Source organism: Cherax quadricarinatus, unplaced genomic scaffold (genome assembly GCF_038502225.1).
Source record: "Cherax quadricarinatus isolate ZL_2023a unplaced genomic scaffold, ASM3850222v1 Contig148, whole genome shotgun sequence".
In the NCBI taxonomy this organism is placed as follows: Eukaryota; Metazoa; Arthropoda; class Malacostraca; order Decapoda; family Parastacidae; genus Cherax; species Cherax quadricarinatus.
The window spans coordinates 38,658-64,440 of NW_027195174.1; the positions used below are offsets into that span (position 1 = coordinate 38,658).

At 38.0% G+C, this 25,783-nt stretch overlaps 1 protein-coding gene across 1 annotated transcript in view; it reads right to left on the bottom strand.

The window, feature by feature from the left end:
• Positions 1-25,783, bottom strand: part of l(3)80Fj (lethal (3) 80Fj) — a gene marked incomplete at its 3' end in the record, with an annotated part of 271,490 nt that overhangs the window by 31,643 nt on the left and 214,064 nt on the right. The window contains 1 exon segment of the mRNA XM_070080109.1: positions 11,879-12,028. Within this exon segment, the coding sequence (XP_069936210.1) occupies positions 11,879-12,028 (150 nt within the window).

Consider the following 25,783-nt stretch of genomic DNA (forward strand, 5'->3'; position numbering starts at 1 on the left):
CTACCATCTGCAACACAATACATTAATACTGACCACCTACCACCTGCAACACAAGTATTACATTAATACTGACCACCTGCAACACAATACATTAATACTGACCACCTACCATCTGCAACAATACTGGCGCAGCCGCAGCGGCAGCAGCGACTTCCAAGCTCCGTACTTTTCTCCAACTACCAGAGCTACCAATGCTCCTATGATGACCTAGTTACAAGCAAAACTGCACTACCCAACGTAGCACCCAGAATGACCAAAGATTACCAACAGTGAAACCTACAAATCGAAAAAATAGAGATCAAAGGAAGACTGCAAACAAACCGAAAGCAACACCCCGCTGCCAGCCGAACAACGTAACCCTAAGCTTTGTATACTACAACTTCTTCTTAACTACAACAATTCCTGTAGTATTATGAGGCGCAATCTAAGAGGAAACAGCACCAAGGCCAGCAAGAAAACACCGAAAAATCAACTATTCAACAAGTGTAGTCAGGAGGACGCCAGCCCAGCAACCACCCCACTCACCACCACTCAAGGCGACACCACAACAATAACAACAAACATGGCTGCCACCAGTCCATCCTCCCCTCTCTTCCCCGGATTCAACCTACCAAGCAGTCTCTCAGGTATGACCAACGATCCAGATACCCTAAAGTCATGCATCTCCAACTTAGTTATTGAAAATATGAATCTTCGAGAGACACTAACAAAACAAGACACCAGGATGACACAACTCGAAAACAATATCCTCAGTCTTGAACAAAAGTTATCAACACCAGGAATGACTAACTGTGACAAGACCATCCAAACAGTCATAGATAGCCATACCCAACAAATAATATCTCTTAATACAAAGGTTGAAGAAGCAGTAAAAGAATGGAAGAACAACTTAGATAACCAGTTCAGTGACTACTTTGCTCTCCAAGAAGATAAAACGGAACAAGATAAACTATCGGACGCAGTAATAGTTAACAGTCCACTTTTTCCCAGTGATATGAACCAAACAAACAGTAAAGAAATTACTCTGCAGATCATAAAGGACCAAACAAGTGTTATTGTACCAGAGTCAGAAATAAAAGAAGCCAGGTTACTAGGATCCCATGGTAGAAAAAGTGTTATGCTTAGATTCCACTCACATGACAGGAAAAAAGACTTAATTATTGCATCTATTAAAGTAAAGAAAGAGATATACATAAACGAGTGTCTTACCAAAAAACGTCAGAACCTCCTGTATAGAGTCAGAAAACTTAAGCGAGAGAATAATGACACAATACACCAATGCTTCACACGGGATGGGAAAATTCTAGTTAGGAAAACAAATGTAGGTCAACTGTACACAATCACGAACGAGAATGATCTATCACGATTTCTCAGGGATACTAATCTTACAGAGAACAACTAAACAATGTCCAACCTAAAAGCCTACGTAGTGTAGTGTACGTTTTGCTCCATTATTGTTCAAATTTCATTGTACAATCTCTTAGTAATTAAATAATCAACTACCTCATTTTGTGATTTTACTAGTAAGCATAAGTCACCTTATGTGATTTTCTTATTTACTATTGTTCGCTTAAACATTAGCTGAATTGATACTTTCTCTGTCCATATTACTACCTCATATTTTTTTAAATACTATCAATTGATATTACTTACTAAAATTAATAAATATCATTTTTACTAAAATTTCAATTTACTTTTGACATTTAATAACCATTACTTGTCTAATTACCTTTACCTATTTTAATACCACATTTACTATCCTAGATTACTCTTAATTACCTTGTACTGCCATATAACCTCAAGTATAACTACCAGTGCAATATTGTATGAAATAAACATTACTTTTTCACTTTTTTGTAATCATTATTACTTACTAAAATTTTATTAAACACCATATTTACTACCAATCAATTTTACTTTTGTACATTAAATATTATTTTATACTTCCCATAACATTTTGTAGCCAAATTTTCAAGTTTTTATATTCAACCCCAACCTTTATATTATCCCTTGTACCTGTGTACCTGTCTACCCTCTTACTATCATATTATAACCAAGACATTACCATTGTTATTTTTTTACTATTATTCTTTTGGTACTTAAATTGTGAATTTTATTTTGTCAATTTAAATCTAGTTATAATCTTGATCTTGTCAACAACCTATACCAGACTCTAGTGCAATTGAAAGTACCATTTCAAATTGTATTTTTATATTAGAAGTTTATATTATAATTCCTACCATCTGTCCATTTAACTTTGCTTACCATTACTTAATTTTAGTCCCTTATATATTTTCTCCTTTATTTTAGCTTTATATAACTATCCTAGTTTATATATTCACAATTGTTAAAATAATCAAGGTGCTATTCTTAGGTGCTAAAGTAGAATAAGTTCACAATTTTGCCATTATATTCCAAAGCTCATTTATTTGATTACCACTTTATTGTTCACCACAACCTATATTAGTCCCTTTTATATTATAATTTTATACTATAATTCTAACTTTAAAAAATTACCTTTATAGTACTACCTACTACCATATTCCCAAGCTCCACTATTTGATCATCACTTTATTTGTATTAGTCCCTTAGCTCATTATTTTACATTTGTTAAATAATCCAGGTGCTATTTTTTAACTTAAGACTATTTACTTTGTTTTATACTTAATTCAAACTATAGATTCACTACAAATCTTATGATTACAAACATTGATCCTGATACCAACCTCTTATTTAATGACTTAAATGAATCAAACAGTTACTGTAATTACTACACTGCAGAACAATCAAAGGCACTTCTCAGTGCCAACAACAACATAACTATCTTTAACTACAATATCAGATCTTTAAGCAAGCATTACGATGACCTCATAGCATTACTAAATTCCTTACATGCCAATATGTCCATCATTACACTAACTGAAACCTGGCTAAAGCCTGATAGTACAGATGTCTATGCCATTCCTGGTTACACAGCCATACACAACTGTAGGCCAAACCAACAAGGGGGTGGCACAGCCATATACTACTCAGACCAACTACAATGTATCACTAATACTTGCACAAGGGATGAACATGGGGAATATATAATAGCTAAATTAAAATCCAAGTACCTACAAAAACCTCTCACATTGATAAACATCTACAGAGTTCCATAGTCAAACATTAGCCAATTTAGTCAAAATCTAGGAAGTATGATAACTGATGCACGCATGAACAAAGATCACTTACTACTCTCAGGTGACTTCAATATAAATCTCCTGCAAGACCAGGACCCACACGTTACTGAATTCACAAACACAATGAGTAACTGTATGTTACTACCAACAGTAACAAAACCTACAAGAGTTACAGAGACTAGTGTTTCCCTACTTGACCACATCTGGACCAACACCATATCCACTTTAAAATCAGGCATAATTACAGATAATACCACAGACCACTACCCTACTTTCCTCATAACAACTCTTGGTAAACTACCCCAAGACACTACTAAAGTCACCTTCAGACTTCACAATGAGGCAGCCATTAATAACTTCACAACAGCAATAGCAAACATTGATTGGCACACTGAGCTAGAAACCTATACAGATATTGACGAATGTATTAATAATTTTCTAAAAAAAACCCAATACCTCTATAACAAGCACTGCCCTAAAAAAACTAAACAGATGACAGCAAAGAGACTGAACAGTCCCTGGCTAACACCCAGCATTCTCAAATCCATAAATACAAAACACCAATAAGAAAAACAGTACAGAATGGGTCACATAACCAGAGACCAAACAAAACGTTACTCGTCAATCCTAACCAGCCTGATAAGAAGGGCAAAAAAATTGTATTATGAGAACAGATTATCCAACTTATGAGGTGATATAAAAAAGATCTGGAAAACCCTATCAGAAATTCTGGGAACAAAAAAGATATCACGAAATAGCGAAATAAAATTAGCAAAATCAGATGAACCCCAACTCCCACCAACAGAAACAGCAAACAGACTCAATGATTTCTTCTCCACTATAGGACAAAACCTTGCCAATAAAATCCCAAGCTCAGATACCCCACCAAATGACTACCTCACCGGCAACTACCCGAACACACTGTTCCTAGCTCCGACTAACCCATACGAAGTCTCCCTTATTATCAACGCACTAAAAAACAAGGCAGGAGATTTAAATACCTTACCACCCTTTATATACAAAAAAGTGTCACAAGTGCTATCACCAATCATTGCAACACTCTTTAACAAATCCATTGAATCCTCCACCTTCCCTACAGTACTCAAAATAGCAAGGGTCACCCCGATCCACAAAGGAGGAGACCAAACAGAGTTGAATAACTATAGGCCAATATCCAACTTACACCCTCTCTCAAAAATCTTTGAAAAATTCATTCATAAACGAATCTACTCCTACCTTATCTCCCAAAACATACTCAACCCCTGCCAATTTGGATTCAGGCCTAATAAAAATACTAATGATGCTATTATACACATGCTAGAACATATATACACTGCAATAGAGAAAAAAGAAGTCCCACTGGGGATCTTCATTGACTTACGTAAAGCTTTTGATACAGTTGACCATGACTTGCTCCACGTAAAATTGTCACACTATGGTATAAGAGGGCACTCCCTCAACTACCTCAAGTCATACCTCAGCAACAGAAGCCAATATGTGTACGCAAATGGGGCAAACTCTTCTGCGCAACCAATTACAGTTGGTGTCCCACAGGGAAGTGTCCTTGGCCCTCTTCTCTTTCTCCTATACATAAATGACCTTCCAAATGCTTCGCAATTACTCAAACCCACACTATTTGCAGATGACACTACATACGTCTTCTCTCACCCGAGCCCAGTCACGCTAGCCAATACTGTAAATACCGAATTACAGAAAATATCTACCTGGATGAGGACTAACAAACTTACACTAAACATTGACAAAACCTACTTCATTCAGTTTGGTAACAGAGCTACAGATGTCCCTCTTAACATAATGATAAACGGATCACCTATCACAAAACTAACAGAGGGAAAATTCTTAGGAATCCACCTTGATAATAGACTCAAATTTCATACACATATACAACAAATTTCTAAGAAAATTTCCAAGACTGTAGGCATACTATCGAAGATACAGTACTATGTTCCACAGTCAGCCCTCCTGGCCCTATATCACTCTCTTATTTACCCCTATCTCACCTATGGAATTTGTGCATGGGGCTCAACAACAATTAACCATCTCAGACCACTAATTACTCAACAAAAGGCTGCAGTTAGAATGATAACAAATTCTCACTACAGGCAGCACACTCCACCAATATTCAATACACTAAACCTACTCACCATACAAAACATCCATACTTATTACTGCACCTATTACATACATAGAACACTTAACTCTGATATTAACCCTCCCCTCAAACATCTCCTTGCCAACCTCAACAGAACACATGACCATAACACAAGGCACAGATCACTCTTTGATGTTCCTCGTGTCCATCTCACACTATGCAAAAACTCAATGCACATAAAAGGCCCTAAAATCTGGAATTCATTACCTGTAAATATAAAAGAAACACTACCTGTTTATAAATTCAAGTCTCTTCTCAAAGACCACTTACTCACCCAAAACCAAATAAATACTGAATAACTGAACCTTATAAATTGTATATCTTAAATGTTTCTCACAATTATATCACATAAATGTTAAACCTAAAACCGAATCTAACTTTATTATTTTTTAAATACACTACCTAACAGAATCACTACCTAACTGAATGCAACCATATGACCTGTCTTTGTAATACTCACTTGTGCTTTATAGTAATCTGTTTACATTAATGTTTTATCACTGATTTCATCATTGCTTAGTTAATCTTAAGTTAATTTTAAGCCAGCCCGTAATGCTATGCATAGTATAAGTGGCTTTGGCATACTGCTCTTATCTGTATTTTTTTGTACCTCTGTATGTGTGCTCAAATTGGAAATAAATAAATAAATAAATAAATAAAATAAATACTGACCACCTACAACACAATACATTAATACTGACCACCTACCACCTGCAACACAATACTGACCATCTACCACCTGCAACACAATATTGACCACTTACCATCTGCAACACAATACTGACCACTTACCACCTGCAACACAATACTGACCACCTACCACCTGCAACACAATACTGACCACCTACCACTTGCAACACAAGTATTACATTAATACTGACCACCTGCAACACAATACATTAATACTGACCACCTACCATCTGCAACAATACATTAATACTGACCACCTACAACACAATACATTAATACTGACCACCTACAACACAATACTGACCATCTACCACCTGCAACACAATACTGACCACTTACCACCTGCAACACAATACTGACCACCTACCACCTGCAACACAATACTGACCACCTACCACCTGCAACACAATACTGACCACCTACCACCTGCAACACAAGCTAAGGAAGAGATTATTTAAACTAAAATTAAAAGTGAAAACTGAGGCTTCACTACTAGTAATACTCTTAAAGTGACTTCCAATTTTGATAAATTTTGATATATCTTCGATGAGTTCCAAGAGTTTTTCTACTCCCAAAGCCTGGTCTTGTGCCAGGCTTGTCTGGTGCTTGCCTGGTCAACCAGGTTGTTGCTGCTGGTGGTCCACTGATGAGCATATCCATCACAGCCTGGTTAATTTGTCACCTGGTGAAAACACTCGTCCAGTTTCATCTTGAAGACTTCCACACTTGTCCCAGAAGTCTTTTTAATATCTTCTGGTAAGAATAATCTGAGGCCATGGATGTTGATATAGTGTTCTCTTGTTGTATCCACTGCACCCCTGTTTTTCACTGGGTTTATTTTGCACTTTCTCCCATATCTCTCACTCCAGTATGTTATGGTAGTGTGAAGCTAGGGACAAGGCCCTCAAGTACTTTACAGACATATATTATCATGTATTTCTCTCTCCTCTCACTGAACATCACGCTGCAATGTTCACCACAAGACTTCACCACACATCAATACTCATCACAACACTCCGTCACACATTGTTCACCACAACACTCCAGAACACATCAATGTTCACCACAACACTCCAGAACACATCAATGTTCACCACAACACTCCAGAACACATCAATGTTCACCACAACACTCCAGAACACATCAATGTTCACCACAACACTCCAGAACACTTCAATGTTCACCACAACACTCCAGAACACATCAATGTTCAAAACACTCCAGAACACATCAATGTTTACCACAACACTCCAGAACACATCAATGTTCACCACAACACTCCAGAACACATCAATGTTCACCACAACACTCCAGAACACATCAATGTTCACCACAACACTCCAGAACACTTCAATGTTCACCACAACACTATAGAACACATCAATGTTCAAAACACTCCAGAACACATCAATGTTTACCACAACACTCCAGAACACTTCAATGTTCACCACAACACTCCAGAACACATCAATGTTCACCACAACACTCCAGAACACTTCAATGTTCACCACAACACTCCAGAACACATCAATGTTCAAAACACTCCAGAACACATCAATGTTCACCACAACACTCCAGAACACTTCAATGTTCACCACAACACTCCAGAACACATCAATGTTCACCACAACACTCCAGAACACATCAATGTTCACCACAACACTCCGGAACACATCAATGTTCACCACAACACTCCGGAACACATCAATGTTCACAACACTCCGGAACACATCAATGTTCACCACAACACTCTGGAACACATCAATGTTCACCACAACTCTCCAGAACACATCAATGTTCACCAAAACACTCCAGAACACATCAATGTTCACCAAAACACTCCAGAACACATCAATGTTCACCACAACACTCCAGAACACATCAATGTTCACCACAACACTCCAGAACACATCAATGTTCACCACAACACTCCAGAACACATCACTGTTCACCACAACACTCTGGAACACATCAATGTTCACCACAACACTCTGGAACACATCAATGTTCACCACAACACTCCAGAACACATCAATGTTCACAACTCTCCAGAACACATCAATGTTCACCAAAACACTCCAGAACACATCAATGTTCACAACACTCCAGAACACATCAATGTTCACCACAACACTCCAGAACACATCAATGTTCACCACAACACTCCAGAACACATCACTGTTCACCACAACACTCTGGAACACATCAATGTTCACCACAACACTCCAGAACACATCAATGTTCACAACTCTCCAGAACACATCAATGTTCACCAAAACACTCCAGAACACATCAATGTTCACAACAACACTCCAGAACACATCAATGTTCACCACAACACTCCAGAACACATCAATGTTCACCACAACACTCCAGAACACATCAATGTTCACCAAACACTCCAGAACACATCAATGTTCACAACACTCCAGAACACATCAATGTTCACTACAACACTCCAGAACACATCAATGTTCACCACAACACTCCAAAACACATCAATGTTCACCAAAACCCTCTGCCCTACATCATAAGTCTGTCAGAAAGAGAGCATTTTGGTCAAACTGAAACACTGTCATAAGTTTCATTCTCCTATATACAGGTTGTGTGTGTTTTGGTGACTTAAATAACAAGAAAAGTACAACACTATGACTGGAATAATACACAAATATCCTGCACATAAAAGAGACGAGCTTACGGCGATTTTTCAGTATGACTTGGACCATTTACAAAGTCATACTAACGAACAGGAGAGAAGGAGGGAGAATATATATGTCAGCAGACAGGGAAAGGACAAGAGAGGTAATAGTGGAGGTAATAGTGGAGGGGTTGTTGAGGTGGTTTGGTCATTTAGAGAGAATGGATCAAAGTAGAATGACATGGAAAGCATATAAATCTATAGAGGAAGGAAGGCGGGGTAGGGGTCATCCTCGAAAGGGTTGGAGAGAGGGGGTAAAGGAGGTTTTGTGGGCGAGGGGCTTGGACTTCCAGTAAGCGTGCGTGAGCGTGTTAGATAGGAGTGAATGGAGACGAATGGTACTTGGGACCTGACGATCTGTTGGAGTGTGAGCAGGGTAATATTTAGTGAAGGGATTCAGGGAAACCGGTTATTTTCATATAGTCGGACTTGGGTCCTGGAAATGGGAAGTACAATGCCTGCACCTTAAAGGAGGGGTTTGGAATATTGGCAGTTTGGAGGGATATGTTGTGTATCTTTATACGTGTATGCTTCTAAACTGTTCTGCAAAAAAAGTGATTATGTATGAGTGAAGTGAAAGTATTGAATGATGATGAAAGTATTTTCTTTTTGGGGATTTTCTTTCTTTTTTGGGTCGCCCTGCCTCGGTGGGAGACGGCCAACTTGTTATAAAAAAAAAATGACATGTGGTAGCTAGGCGACTTGTAGTCCAACATCAGAGAAGATGCGTACACTATAATATTACTGAGGGTAGCTAGAAAATTATTCCTTTCGTATGCCTTCAGTCAGGGCGTCATTTCTTCTAAAAATGGTGTTACATAAGAATGGGGAGACAACTTGTACACAATGTAAAGTCATGAAAACCAGATGTGTTCGCCTGGTTTGTTTACATTAAGTGTGGGTGGGGTGGGGTGGGGAGTGAAGGGCTGCCCCTGCATACTACCCATACTTCCCAAACCTGACTTCCTACAAATAAAACTCACCTCTCACCCTACATTTAAGGTAATTAATGAATATACTGTACATGTATTTTATCGCTTTGGGGTGCTTTAATTCAATGTCGTAGTATATTACGTATGGGTGGGGTGGGATGGGGTGGGCTCACCAGGCTGGCTACCATACATTCCAAACCTGACTTCCTACAAATAAAACTCACCTCTCACACTACATTAAGATTACAAATCTTTTAAGGTAAGTACTGGGTGTACTCTGTTTGTATTTTATCCTTTATTGTCTTTAATGCCTAGTTCTATTGCTAACGTAATATATGTTAGTGTAAACTTGTTATCTGGCGTATATATGCATTTGTAAGTGGAAAAAAATAGTGTTCTGCTTTCTGGCAGTAGCCTGGAACCTAACCTGCCATATAAGTGGGGCCCTACTGTATGTGTGTATGTATATACAGTAGGGCCCCACTTATATGGAAGGTTAGGTTCCAGGCTACCGCCGTAAAGCGGAAATCGCCGTAAAGTGGAACACCCTTTTTTTCCACTTATAAATGCATACAAATATTAGATAACAAGTTTACACTAACATACATTAAGTTAGCAATACAACTAGGCATCAAAAAACAATAAAAAGTACAATACACACATAGTGCACTCATTATTTACCTTAAAATATTTACAGTCTTAATCTAGGGTGAGACAAGTAGTATTTATTGTAAGAAATCAAGTGTGGTATGTATGGTAGTCAGCCAGGCTACCATACCAGGCCAACCCACCCACACATACTATTCTATGATATTCAAGCATCCCAGAGCGATAAAATGTATATACAGTTCACTCATTACTTACCTTAAAATATTTGTAGTCTTAATGTAGGGTCAGGAGTAAGTAAATGAGATAAAACGAATAAATGAGAAAGAGAAAGAATGAGTGCATGAGAGAGGACAGGCGCAGAGTTATGTAACCAAACCAGGCGAAGGTAAGTTTTGTAAACAAACAAAGTGTACACGTCTGGTTTGTGTACAAGTTATAATGTGTACAGGTTGTCTCTACATTAATATGGTAGAATAAATAAAGAAGAACACTCCCATTCTCATGTAACATCATTTTGAGAAGAAATGATGCTCTGAGTGAAGGCAATGGAAATAAGTCACTCTGTCTGACTTTTTTGGGTTATCCTGGGTTCTCTACACATATGCTGTTATGTATGATAATCTATGTAACTGTATTTGTGTATATCTGAATAAACTTACTTACATACGAAAGGAATAATTTTCTACAGTTACCCCCCAGTAACACATTTTCTCTTATGTTAGATTAGAGAAAATATTATTCTTGGCATCACTTGTACAAGTTATCTGGCTACCACATCTCATATTTATGTTTATTTATTCTACTGTGGGGTGTATTTATCATATTTGTATGTTATGCATCGTGTTTATTATATAATTTTGAAAAAAATATCAGATTGATTAATGAAAATGTGTATATTAACGTAATATACTACATTTAAATGAGACTCTGTGATTATTATCATCATTACTAATATGATGTCTGGAGACATAAAACACTTGTACTGATTTTAATGTGTACCTGCATGCCAGCACAGTATGTAAGTTTATTTAAGTACAGGTATACATAAGTATAATTATCAGAGTACAGTGGACCCCCGCATAACGATCACCTCTGAATGCGACCAATTATGGAAGTGTATTTATGTAAGTGCGTTTGTACGTGTATGTTTGGGGGTCTGAAATGGACTAATCTACTTCACAATATTCCTTATGGGAACAAATTCGGTCAGTACTGGCACCTGAACATACTTCTGGAGTGAAAAAATATCGTTAACCGGGGGTCCACTGTATATATAAAATATGAAATAACTTTTAAAAACACTTAAAATTTTGGAGTTTCCAGACATAATATAGAGACTTAGTGCTTACGGATCTCACAGAGAATGTAAACAAACCAGGTGGGGCGCGGTGACCATATTAGAAAGTCAGGTGGGGGGAGCCGTATAGTGAGTTTTGGTCATAATTTGAAATGACCGTATTAGTGGAACGCCGTAAAGCGGGGCCCTACTGTATATGCATGTCCAAACCTCCACCAGTTTTGCATGAATGTATGTATATATATTTTTTATGTGTTTACAGTACAAGTGTGAAAAATTGCTGATGACAAGTATACTAACCTCAGCAAGGCCTTGTGCAGCACCTGAGCGGTCTACACTAGATGACTCGGAGGTGAGAGTCTGCATGAGCCACGGTAGCAGATCATCAAAGCTCGACTCTCCCATACCTTTAACCATGGCCCCCAAAGCTCTCGATGACACAGAGCGCACCTGCACAAACAATACAAAACTCATTATTTTAATTAAGAAAATGTGATAAATATTTTTGTTTAACAAACTAACCATTCCCCACGCAAGCAAGATATCCCTAAAGAAGAAAACACATATATCATCACTTGCTTCCTAGTAGTCATCACCAACCGGTGTTGACCTACCAAGGTGGTGGCTAGCCTCATTTAACCCTTTTGGTGTCGGTCCCATAATATTACAGCTCTGAAGCCAGAGTCTGTCTCGTATTACTACGCCAAAACTCCAGTGGCTTCAAATCTTACGGGAAAAAGCTTATAGATCTACACATCAGAGAATGAGTCTGCATGGTCAGTGTACGCAGTATAAAAAAATCCTGCAGTAAACAGTGCACAATGAGGAAAAAAACTGCAACTGTGCTTTTGGTTTAAAAAGCGACTTTCCAGTGTATTTTCGTATGGAATTTATGGTTATATTCTCATTTTCTTGGTCTCATTTGAAAGAATGGAAGATATATTACAGATACATTATTATTATAATCAAAAAGAAGCGCTAAGCCACAAGGGCTATACAGCGCCGCTATTACAGATATAGAGATGATTTTAAATAGTTTACTAAGAGTAGCTTGAAACTCGGCTCAAAGTAACGGGAATGTTAGATTTTTGACAATGTTCAAGAGTAAACAAATTACATCACACATCCAATATGTGTCAACTGGTGGGATTAATATGCATTCACAAAAGCAATGATATTATTTATACAATTATTACAATTATGCAGGAGTCTGAATAACAGTAAATCATCTATTTTTGTATATAACTTTACCTTTGATATACCTTTGAAGAGTTTCGAGAGTTTCACTACTCTCAGAGCCCGGCCATGGGCCAGGCTCCTCTGGTGCTTGCCTGGTTAACCAGGCTGTTGCTGCTGGAGGCCCACTTCCCCACATATTCATCACAGCCTGGTTGATCTGGCACCTGGTGAAGATACTTGTCCAATTTCCTCTCGAAGGCTTCTACACTTGTCCTAGCCGTGTTTGTGATATCTTCTGGTATGATGTTGAATAGCCTGGGACCCCGAATACTGATGCACTGATCCCTTATTGTCCCCACTGCACCCCTGCTCCTCACTGGGTTTATTTTGCACTTCCTCCCATATCTCTCACTCCAGTATGTTGTTTTGACAGTGTGCAGATTTGGGACCAGGTCCTTGAGCACTTCCATTACAATGTATCTTTCTCTACTTCGCTCAAATGAGTACATGTTCAAGACTTGAAGGCATTTCCAGTAATTTAGGTGCTTGACTGGCTCAATGTGAGCCATAAACAATCTCTGTATTTGTTCCAGCTCTGGTATTTCTCCTGCTCTGAACAGGGCCGTCAGCACTGAGCAATATTCTAAATGAGGGAGCACTAACGATTTGAAGAGTGTCACTATTGGCATTATTTCCCTTGTTTTGAAAGTTCTCAATACTCACCCCATCATCTTCCAGGCTCTCATAATCTTTGTTTTGTTATGGTCTTCAAAAGAAAGGTCAGCTGACGTAATTATTCCCAGGTCTTTTACATGTTCCTTTTGATCTATTTGGTGACCCTCTTGAGTTTCATATACAGTGTTCCTTTTGAGTTGTTCATTCTTTCCATACCTAAGCAGCTGGAACTTATCACCAATGAATGTCATGTTGTTCTCCACTGCCCACTGGAAAACCCTGCTTATGTGTTCCTGGAATTTTTCAGTGCCCTCTACCGTAGTGACAATGCTTATTTTAGTGTCATTTGCAAATGATGATACAAAAGAGTGACAGGTGTTTTTATCGATGTCTGCCATGAGGATGAGAAACAGCAGAGGTGTCAGGACAGTGCCTTGGGGCATTGATCTTTTTACCTCGCTGATGTTGGATAATGCTACACAAATAACCTGCACATAAAAGAGAGAAGCTTACGACGATGTTTCGATCCGACTTGGACCATTGACAAAGTCGGTGTGACTGTCAATGGTCCAAGTCGGACCGAAACATCATCGTAAGCTTCTCTCTTTTATGTGCGGGTTGTGTATCATTCCAGTCACGGTATTGTGCCTTTTTGTTATTTATTTTTGGATTATGCTCTGTTTACTACTACTTTTTGAGCAAGCGTAATATATAAGGGGCCTGTAGATGTGACTAATGAACAGAGAAAATTTTATTTTAGTGCCAGGAATGTCTGCATTATTTATTCTGGCCCTTATTTTGAAATTGGCCTTTCTTGAATTTTGTGTGAAACTGGCCAAATTATTAATTTCTGATCACTTTTTTGTGTAGTTGAAATAGGTAAATAGGCAATTTCTTGTATTCAGTCAATAAAACAAAAAGGAGTTCTGGCAAAATAGCTGAGTTTGGTTGAGTGGAGCAAAGGAATTTGCACATGGGGTCAAAGTGGGCGAAATCGCCAATGTGTAAATACTACCGCCGAGACCACTAACTTCTTCAGAGCGTAATTCCAAAGTTTTCTATCAAATTCCGTACTTTTGGTTTCATTACCTTTGGAAAAACATTATCATTTCGTAAGTTTTTTTTTTTTTTGAAAAATTTTCGACACTATGAGGAAGTCTGCAAGCAAGCGTCTCAACACTCAAAGGGTTAAGAGGGAGAGGGGTGAGGCCTCTTTCTAAAAAAAAAAAAATAAAAAGTTATTTGAAACTCCTTAAGCCCTTCAGGGTCAGATCCCCTGATCTGAGAATTGCTCTTAGGGTCAGGAAAATTAAAAAAAAAAATCTTATGAAATGACAGAGAATCTTCTTCCAAAGGTAATGAAACCAAAAGCCATGAAATTTGATGGAAAACTTACAAAATTACACTCTCACAAAGTTTGCGGTCTCGGCGAAATTTATGCATCAGCAATTTCGCCCACTTTTAGTTCTATTTCAGACCAATTCCATTGTTCCAGTCAACTAAACTTGTAGCTATTTCTGTAACATTCTTTCCACTTTATTGAGCACAAAAAAAAAAAAAGTTGCCTATTTCAATTACCCAATAAAGTGGTCAGAAATCAGTAATTTGGCCAATTTCACACAAAATTAAAAAATTGACAATTTATAAGGTCCAAAATGAACAATGTAGACATAATTGGCACTAAAAAATATTACTTCTATTCATTAGTTACGTCTTCAGACCTCTCCTATATTATGCTCGCTTTTCATTTTGAATTTTAATTCACACAAAGAACAAAAGATTTACAGTTAAGAAGAATTATTGTAATAATTGTATAAATAATGTCAGTGCATTCTTAAATGTGTATTAGACCAACCAGTTAGGTGCGTATTGGATGAGTGACGAAATTTTTGTACTCTGGAATATCGGCAAAAATCAAACATTTCCGCTATTTTCAGCTCAATTTCAACCTACTTTCAGTCCTGAAACTAATGAAAATCATCTCTATTTCTGTAATATATCTTCCATTCTAACAAATGACACCAAGAAACCTAGAATACAACCATAAAACCCATACAAAAATACAGCCTCTCAATTAGAAAGCTGATTTCCTTTATTCTATTATAATATACAGTACACTACTGTAGAAATATTCATTTATTTTTTTAACACATTGGCCATTTCCCAATGAGGCAGGGTGACCCAGAAAGAAAAAAACACCAAAAACACAAAAACACTTTCCTCATCATTCAACACTTTCACAATCACTCATACATAATTAGTGTCTTTGCAGAGGCACTCAGACATGACAGCTTAGAAGTCCCTCCAAACTGCCAATATTCCAAACCCCTCCTTTAACCCTTTCAGGGTCCAAGGCAAAAATCTAAAGGGGTGCCCCAGTGTCCAAGAAATTTTGAAAAAAAAAAAAAAAAAAAAAAAAAAAAAAAAAAAAAAAAAAAAAAAAAAAAAAAAAATCTTACAGAATTAAAGATAATATTTTTGTGAAAGTAATTAAGCAAAAAAAAAAAATTTCCTGATCAGTACTTACCGAGATACAGCAGCGTAGCGAGAAGTTGACCCAAAATGACCGGGTGGCGGCAATATCAGTGACTTCCGCAAAATCGCATTTTTTTATTTTACGTTTTTTATAGTTTTTTCTTTACTTTTCTAATTTTTTCCTTTTTTCCAGTAACATTTGTGGCCTGTGAGATCAACATAATGTATACTGTGTAAGTGAACGCTCATTGTATTCAACACAATAACTACACTAATTTGTTTATCATTATATTGCTTACAAAACTTGTTTACAAGTTTATTGTAAACAAAATGATGAAAATACTAGTGCAGTTATTGTGTTGAATACAATGGTATACCAGGAAAAGTATACGGTAGGGTTATAATTGAAAGAATTAGAGGTAAGACAGAATGTAGGATTGTGGATGAGCAAGGAGGCTTCAGAGTGGGTAGGGGATGTGTAGATCAAGTGTTTACATTGAAGCATATATGTGAACAGTATTTAGATAAAGGTAGGGAAGTTTTTATTGCATTTATGGATTTAGAAAAGGCATATGGTAGAGCGGATAGAGGAGCAATGTGGCAGATGTTGCAAGTATGTGGAATAGGTGGTAAGTTACTAAATGCTGTAAAGAGCTTTTATGAGGATAGTGAGGCTCAGGTTAGGGTGTGTAGAAGAGAGGGAGATTACTTCCCGGTAAAAGTAGGTCTTAGACAGGGATGTGTAATGTCACCATGGTTGTTTAATATATTTATAGATGGGGTTGTAAAAGAAGTAAATGCTAGGGTGTTCGGGAGAGGGGTGGGATTAAATTAGGGGAATCAAATTCAAAATGGGAAGTGACACAGTTACTTTTCGCTGATGATACTGTGCTTATGGGAGATTCTAAAGAAAAATTGCAAAGGTTAGTGGATGAGTCTGAGAATGTGTGTAAAGGTAGAAAGTTGAAAGTGAACATAGAAAAGACTAAGGTGATGAGGGTATCAAATGATTTAGATAAAGAAAAATTGGATATCAAATTGAGGAGGAGGAGTATGGAAGAAGTGAATGTTTTCAGATACTTGGGAGTTGACGTGTCGGCGGATGGATTTATGAAGGATGAGGTTAATCATAGAATTGATGAGGGAAAAAAGGCGAGTGGTGCGTTGAGGTATATGTGGAGTCAAAAAACGTTATCTATGGAGGCAAAGAAGGGAATGTATGAAAGTATAGTAGTACCAACACTCTTATATGGATGTGAAGCTTGGGTGGTAAATGCAGCAGCGAGGAGACGGTTGGAGGCAGTGGAGATGTCCTGTCTAAGGGCAATGTGTGGTGTAAATATTATGCAGAAAATTCGGAGTGTGGAAATTAGGAGCAGGTGTGGAGTTAATAAAAGCATTAGTCAGAGGGCAGAAGAGGGGTTGTTGAGGTGGTTTGGTCATTTAGAGAGAATGGATCAAAGTAGAATGACATGGAAAGCATATAAATCTATAGGGGAAGGAAGGAGGGGTAGGGGTCATCCTCGAAAGGGTTGGAAAGAGGGGGTAAAGGAGGTTTTGTGGGCTAGGGGCTTGGATTTCCAGCAAGCGTGCATGAGTGAGTTAGATAGGAGTGAATGGAGGCGAATGATACTTGGGACCTGACGATCTGTTGGAGTGTGAGCAAGGTAATATTTAGTGAAGGGATTCAGGGAAACCGGTTATGTTCATATAGTCGGACTTGAGTCCTGGAAATGGGAAGTACAATGCATGCACTTTAAAGGAGGAGTTTGGGATATTGGCAGTTTGGAGGGATATGTTGTGTATCTTGATACGTATATGCTTCTAAGCTGTTGTATTCTGAGCACCTCTGCAAAAGCAGTGATAATGTGTGAGTGTGGTGAAAGTGTTGAATGATAATGAAAGTATTTTCTTTTTGGGGATTTTCTTTCTTTTTTGGGTCACCCTGCCTCGGTGGGAGACGGCCGACTTGTTAAAAGAAAAGAAGAAAAAAATGGTACCATATAGTACCACATGGTACAATGGTGTGATAGGGTGCAATAGAACCATATAGTATAATTGTACCATATGGTGTGGAGAAATTTTCTTCAGGAGGGGGGGTATCAGCCCCCTTCAGCCCATTTTAGCCGAGGGGCCCAGCCCTCTCCGAAGGGGCAAATATCTTGTTTACTGCTACAACAAGTAATTGATCCCAGATGCAATACGAGTATGTGACGTGGTCAAGGACCACTGCTCCTTGCAAGAGTCCAGTGTTGCAAAGTGTAGTTTAATAAGAGACAGTCCATCTCTTACCTTAGCACGACAATTAAGGAAAATCCTGCTCCCACTTTATTACCATGGTAAAGATAGTGTACATTGTTGTCTATGCTTAAGACAGTAAGAATCAAGCATTCTGCTTTGCTTCATGGAGGAAGTTTGGCAAGAAAGCAAAAAGTACTAGGTCAGCTTTTCCTTCATGTTCTAGGGGCATTCCAGCGGCATAGGATGCTGTGTGGTCTGATTGCTTTTCACCCTACTGGGAGTCACACTGATGCCAGGATAACCAACAAAGAACACTGATCCATGTGTTAGTGAGAACAAAGTGTCTCGCAAAACACGATAAATACTTACAGAGAAGTGTGATCAGCTTCTTTAGTGATAAAATTGTGAACAATAAAGACAAACCTTGTGGAACATAGTGTACCAGTGTGCGTATTCCTAGACTATGGAAGATGTGAACATCCAAGGACACTTCAGCTTCTATCAAGTCACCGATACCTGTCGAGGGTGTAAAGAACACCATAACTCACGCTACAAGAGCAAGGTAGGTTATGAATTTCTTGTAGTACAGGGGACTGCGCAGTTTTTGTTGTCACATGGAGTTTGTAATCAACCTATAGTCGGCAGTGAGGTGCGGACTTTTGAGTCCACACAAGTGTCGTCAGCAATCAGTGAATGAAATATGCTGACACAATACCCCTAGGGGTAATTTATAATCATACATAATATACTCTATTACAGCCCGTTGCGAAGTGGTCAAGATAGCTTCTCAAGACCTCGGCTGCAGGGGTGGCTGTGTGGGCAATAGCTGTCTTATCAGATAAGTTCCCCCTATATTTAAACTTTAACCTTAGCTGGTAAACCATTTCTGAACAATTTTGTCGTGCTCGAACCGGATAAAGGCCACAATGTGGTCCAAATATGTTGTACTACAGTGTACAAATAATCTACGAGTCAAGGTCCTTCGAAAAAAGCTGTAAAACTAGTGTTTTACAATGTAAATCAGTATAAATGAGCCCCTCCAGACTCAATCACAGAGAATGGGCAGCCAAAAGAAAATGGGCACTCGCCCAGCGTTCACTCAAAGAAATCGGGAGCTGGGTGACTCGCCCAACAAAAACGGGGGATGGCACCCATCATCCACTGCTCTCAAGCTCGAGAAACGCTGACCACATCATCAAGCCTGATGACCGTCAGTTTGTCTGAGAGTATATACACACAGTGTTTATAAAGTTTATAGACAGAAATTAAGAGACGAAATTGTGTTTATGTTTGTTTCTTATAGATTTAACTGTTATATTAGGGGTCGGCCTAGGAAAGGTTGGAGGGAAGGGGTAAAGGAGGTTTTGTGTGCGAGGGGCTTGGACTTCCAGCAGGCATGCATGAGCGTGTTTGATATGCGTGAATGGAGACAAATGGTTTTTAATACTTGACGTGCTGTTGGAGTGTGAGCAAAGTAACATTTATGAAGGGATTCAGGGAAACCAGCAGGCCGGACTCGAGTCCTGGAGATGGGAAGAACAGTGCCTGCACTCTGAAGGAGGGGTGTTAATGTTGCAGTTTAAAAACTGTAGTGTAAAGCACCCTTCTGGCAAGACAGTGATGGAGTGAATGATGGTGAAAGTTTTTCTTTTTAGGGCCACCCTGCCTTGGTGGGAATCGGCCAGTGTGTTAATAATAATAATTAAAGGAAACTATATATAAAATGTAAGCTTTCATATATACATTAATAGTGACATTTATATACGTGTAAGAAATATACATGTGATTTACAGTTATACAGTGACATTTATAGTGTATAGTGAATGAAGTGTATAACTTTATTTATAATGTGCTCAACGTTGTCAGGCTGACACTGCAAACTCAAGCCATAAACACCAGCCATATGTACTCTGTACCCTTCATGGTCATTGACCCTGAGGTTAAGCTTAGTGGGTCAGTAGTGTCTGACTCAATTATTGCTGACTTAAGCATAACAAAAACTCAGCTGTTTATAGCAGTACAGTGTTTTTGAAACACTAAGTGTGGTGCTAGAATTTTCAGTATACCAATAAAATGGCTTGTTTGAAAACTCAGTTTCAGTCTTTACAGACTAAGATTACACAGTTAGAAAATCTAATTTCAGTCTGTATAGATTTTGATGATTTGAGGTCAAATTTGAATTACTTACACAACGTCTGGAAATAATTAATTCAGACTATACACATTATGAAAAGAAATTTCTCGAATCAGATCCATCTGAGGACGAAATTAAAAATGTTTTGGATACTTTTAGTAATCAACAATTAAGGTGGACAGGAGTACAGGCTATCTGCTGCAAAACTCTGTCAGAGACACCTACTATAACTAGTAGTCAAACACCTGTTAATCAACAACTGCCACAACAAGTGTACCATTACCAAGTTTACCAACCTAGTCATTACCTATTTTCCAAGGTCATAATTATGAAGAATTCATTAGTGGTTTTTCAATCTATGGTAAATTCACGAACTGACATAGATGAGATTGCTAAGTTTAATTATCTTAATGTCTTGTGAAGGGAGAAACCTATGAACTGATCAAGTCATTTCTGGTCGTTAAAGGCAATTATCAAACAGCCTTACGTGTCTTAGCAGACAATTACTTCGATGCTGACAAGGCCAGAGTTAGACATGCAGCCTTGAAGCCACCCAAACATTGTTTTTTCAGATTTACAGGCATTTAGAATCGCATTAGACAATAGTCTCAGATCTCTAGGTGCTAAATATGAGCGAAAGCAATGTGACTGGTTTATCAGTGGTATTGTACAAGATAAGCTGTCAAGACAAACTATTGAACGATTAAATATTATGTTCAATAAACGCTATTTCACTTGTGAAGAAATTAGCAATGGTTTACAAGCAATAGTTTCATGCATACAAGCAACGAGACAAGAAGAAAAATCCACAAATCCCGTGGATAACAAACCTTCAACTCAGTATAAAAAGAGTATACCTACTCCCACTAAACCACAGAATGGGAAATCCCATATAGGCATTTATCAAGCTGTGAATACAACAGACAGTAAACAAACTGTCATACATAAACGTACTCCAAAATGTGTACTTTGTGATGAAACACATTGGGCACAGTATTGTAGTCAATACACATCAATGGAGGCACATAAACAAGGTGCTCATCAGCTGAAAAGGTGCATCAAGTGTTTAGGAGAACACAAAGGAGAAAAATGCTCACTAAAGAAGTGTTTTAAATGCAAGGGTATGCATCATACAGCATTATGCCCAAATACTTTTGTTGAACAGCAGAAGACTTCCACAGAATCAGGAAGTCAACAAGCAACAGCATTAAATGTGAGAGATAAGTTTAAAGCAACTGCTCTCCCGATAGCTCGAGTTGAGTTATCAAATAAATTACACAAAACCAATGTGCTAACACTATTTGATCAAGGCTCACAAAGGTCCTTCATAAGAAGAACAGTGTTGCAGAAACTGAATAAACAACCCTATGCCAAAGTACAGTTAGATATGGCTGGTTTTTCCACAATTCTGGTAAACAGACATATGACCTAGCCAGAATCACTGTTGGTCTAGGAAACAGGAAAAAGAGTGTAGAAGCTGTGGTAGTAGATGATTTGCCCAAGTCTGTGTAGATCCAGGGATTAAAAGAAACAGTTGCAGCACTGAAAACAGCTAAGGTCAAGTTAGCCTGTCCCGACATACAGACGGACACTATTAGTTCAATTGATTTAATCATTGAAAGTGATTATTATCACTGTTTTGTGCAAAATATAGTAAGTAAACATGATGTTCACTTGCTGAAAACAGCAAGAGGCCACATGATATGTGGTCCCATTCCCTCTCAAAGTGGGAAAGAAGTTGATATTGATTCAGTGGAAAAATGTATTATTATTTTTTTTTTTTTTTTTTTATTATCACACTGGCCGATTCCCACCAAGGCAGGGTGGCCCGAAAAAGAAAAACTTTCACCATCATTCACTCCATCACTGTCTTGCCAGAAGGGTGCTTTACACTACAGTTTTTAAACTGCAACATTAACACCCCTCCTTCAGAGTGCAGGCACTGTACTTCCCATCTCCAGGACTCAAGTCCTGCTGATCATGTACCACAGCAAAAATTATCATTACTGGAAGAAATGAATGAACCAGTTGATAAGTTGTGGGATTTAGATGCGATAGGTATTGATGTAAATAAACCAAGCCCACAAGAGTCTCAGACTTATAGCCAATATTTGGACACTGTCAAATATAAAGATGGACAGTATTGGGTTAGGTTACCATGGAAATTAAATCCACCACATCTGCCTGGCAATTATCGCATGGCTTTCAGACAAATGAAAGCACAAATACACGAGCTCAGGAAGAATCCAGAGCTACTGACTGTATGATAATATCATACAAGAACAGCTGGACAATAAATTCATTGAGGAAGTAGTCGAAGACAGGTTGAAGACAGAAGCTCATTATCTCCCGCACCATGGAGTCAGAAAAGATTCTGAAACCACTCCACTGCGTGTTGTATATAATAGCAGTGCACGTGCAAATAAAGATGTAGCAAGTCTTAATGACTCTCTGATGACCGGACCCTCACTAACTGAGAAGCTTGGAGACGTGCTTATGAAACTTCGCACAAACCCATATGCCTACAAGGCTGATATCCCCTTTAAAATCAGGCATAATCACAGATAATACCACAGACCACTACCCTCATAACAACTCTTGGTAAATTACCCCAAGACACTACTAAAGTCACCTTCAGACTTCACAATGAGGCAGCCATTAATAACTTCACAACAGCAGTAACAAACATTGACTGGCACACTGAGCTAGAAATCTATACAGATATTGACAAATGTATTAATAATTTTCTAAAAAAGACCCAATACCTCTATAACAAGCACTGCCCTAAAAAAACTAAACAGATGACAGCTAAGCGACTGAACAGTCCCTGGCTAACACCCAGCATTCTCAAATCCATAAATACAAAACACCTATATGAAAAACAGTACAGAATGGGTCACATAACTAGAGACCAAACAAAACGTTACTCGTCAATCCTAACCAGCCTGATAAGAAGGGCAAAAAAATTGTATTATGAGAACAGGTTATCCAACTTACGAGGTGATATAAAAAAGACCTGGAAAACCCTATCAGAAATTCTAGGAACTAAAAAGATATCACGAAATAGCGAAATTAAATTAGCAAAATCAGATGAACCCCAACTCCCACCAACAAAAATAGCAAACAGACTCAATGATTTCTTCTCCACTATAGGAAAAACCCTTGCCAATAAAATCCCAAGCTCAGATACCCCACCAAATGATTACCTCACTGGCAACTACCCGAACACACTGTTCCTAGCTCCGACTAACCCATACAAAGTCTCCCTTATTATCAACACACTAAAAAACAAGACAGGAGATTTAAATACCTTACCACCCTTTATATACAAAGAAGTGTCACAAGTGCTTTCACCAATCATTGCAACACTCTTTAACAAATCCACTGAATCCTATACCTTCCCTACAGTTCTCAAAATAGCAAGGGTCACCCCGATCCATAAAGGAGGAGACCAAACAGAGTTGAATAACTATAGGCCAATATCCAACTTACACCCTCTCTCGGAAATCTTCGAAAAATTAATTCATAAACGAATCTACTCCTACCTCATCTCCCAAAACATACTCAACCCCTGCCAATTTGGATTCAGGCCTAAAAAAAATACTAATGATGCTATTATACACATGCTAGAACATATATACACTGCAACAGAGAAAAAAGAAGTCCCACTGGGGATCTTCACTGACTTACGTAAAGCTTCTGATACAGTTGACCATGACTTGCTCCACATAAAATTGTCGCACTATGGTATAAGAGGGCAATCCCTCAACTACCTCAAGTCATACCTCATCAACAGAAGCCAATATGTGTACACAAATGGGGCAAACTCTTCCGCACAACCAATTACAGTTGGTGTCCCACAGGGAAGTGTCCTTGGCCCTCTTCTCTTTCTCCTACACATAAATGACCTATCAAATGTTTCACAATTACTCAAACCCACACTATTTGCAGATGACACTACATACGTCTTCTCTCACCCGAGCCCAGTCATGCTAGCCAATACTGTAAATACCGAATTACAGAAAATATCTACCTGGATGAGGACTAACAAACTTACACTAAACATTGACAAAACCTACTTCATTCAGTTTGGTAGCAGAGCTACAGATGTCCCTCTTAACATAATGATAAACGGATCACCTATCACAAAGCTAACAGAGGGAAAATTCTTAGTAATCCACCTTGATAATACTCAAATTTCATACACATATACAACAAATTTCTAAGAAAATTTCCAAGACCGTAGGCGTACTATCGAAGATACAGTACTATGCTCCACAGTCAGCCCTCCTGGCCCTATATCACTCTCTTATTTACCCCTATCTCACCTATGGAATTTGTGCATGGGGCTCAACAACAATTAACCATCTCAGACCACTAATTACCCAACAAAAGGCTGCAGTTAGAATGATAACAAATTTTCACTACAGGCAGCACACTCCACCAATATTCAAAACACTCAACCTACTCACCATACAAAACATCCATACTTATTATTGCACCTATTACATACATAGAACACTTAACTCTGATATTAACCCTCCCCTCAAACATCTCCTTGCCAACCTCAACAGAACACATGACCATAATACAAGGCACAGATCACTCTTTGATGTTCCTCGTGTCCATCTCACGCTATGCAAAAACTCAATGCACATAAAAGGCCCTAAAATCTGGAATTCATTACCTGTAAATATAAAAGAAACACTACCTGTTTATAAATTCAAGTCTCTTCTCAAAGATCACTTACTCACCCAAAACCAAATAAATACTGAATAACTGAACCTTATAAATTGTATATCTTAAATGTTTCTCATAATTATCACATAAATGTTAAACCTAAGACCCAATCTAACTTTGTTATTTTTTAAATACACTACCTAACAGAATACTCCATTCTACTGAATGTACAGCAATGCATGCAACCATATAACCTGTCTTTGTAATGCTCATTTGTGATTTATTGTTATCTGTTTACAATAATGTTTTATCACTGATTACATCATTGCTTAGTTAATCTTAAGTTAATTTTAAGGCTGCCCGTAATGCTATGTATACAAGTGGCTTTGGCATGCTGCTCTTACCTGTATTTTTTTTTTTTGTACCTCTGTATGTTCAAATTATTAAATAAATAAATAAATAAATAAAAGCTTTCTTAAGAGTAGGACTACAAGAAATAGACAGAGATTATACTCGATTCTTGTGGCCTGAAAATCCACATGATCCTCCAAGTCCTGTGAAAACTTATCGTTTCAAATCAGTATTATTTGGTGCAACATCCTCTCCATTCTTACTAGAAGCTACTCTAAATACACATTTGAAGAAATCAGAAAGTCCCTTCAAAGTAATCTTAAAGAAAAGTTTCTATGTGGACAATCTTCAAGGTACTGTGAATAAAGAGGAGGATTTGAAATCCTTATACAGAGAAGCTAACAAGGAGATGAAAGAAGCAAATATGCCTCTAAGGATGTGAAATACTAATTCAAAGCAATTAAGGGAAC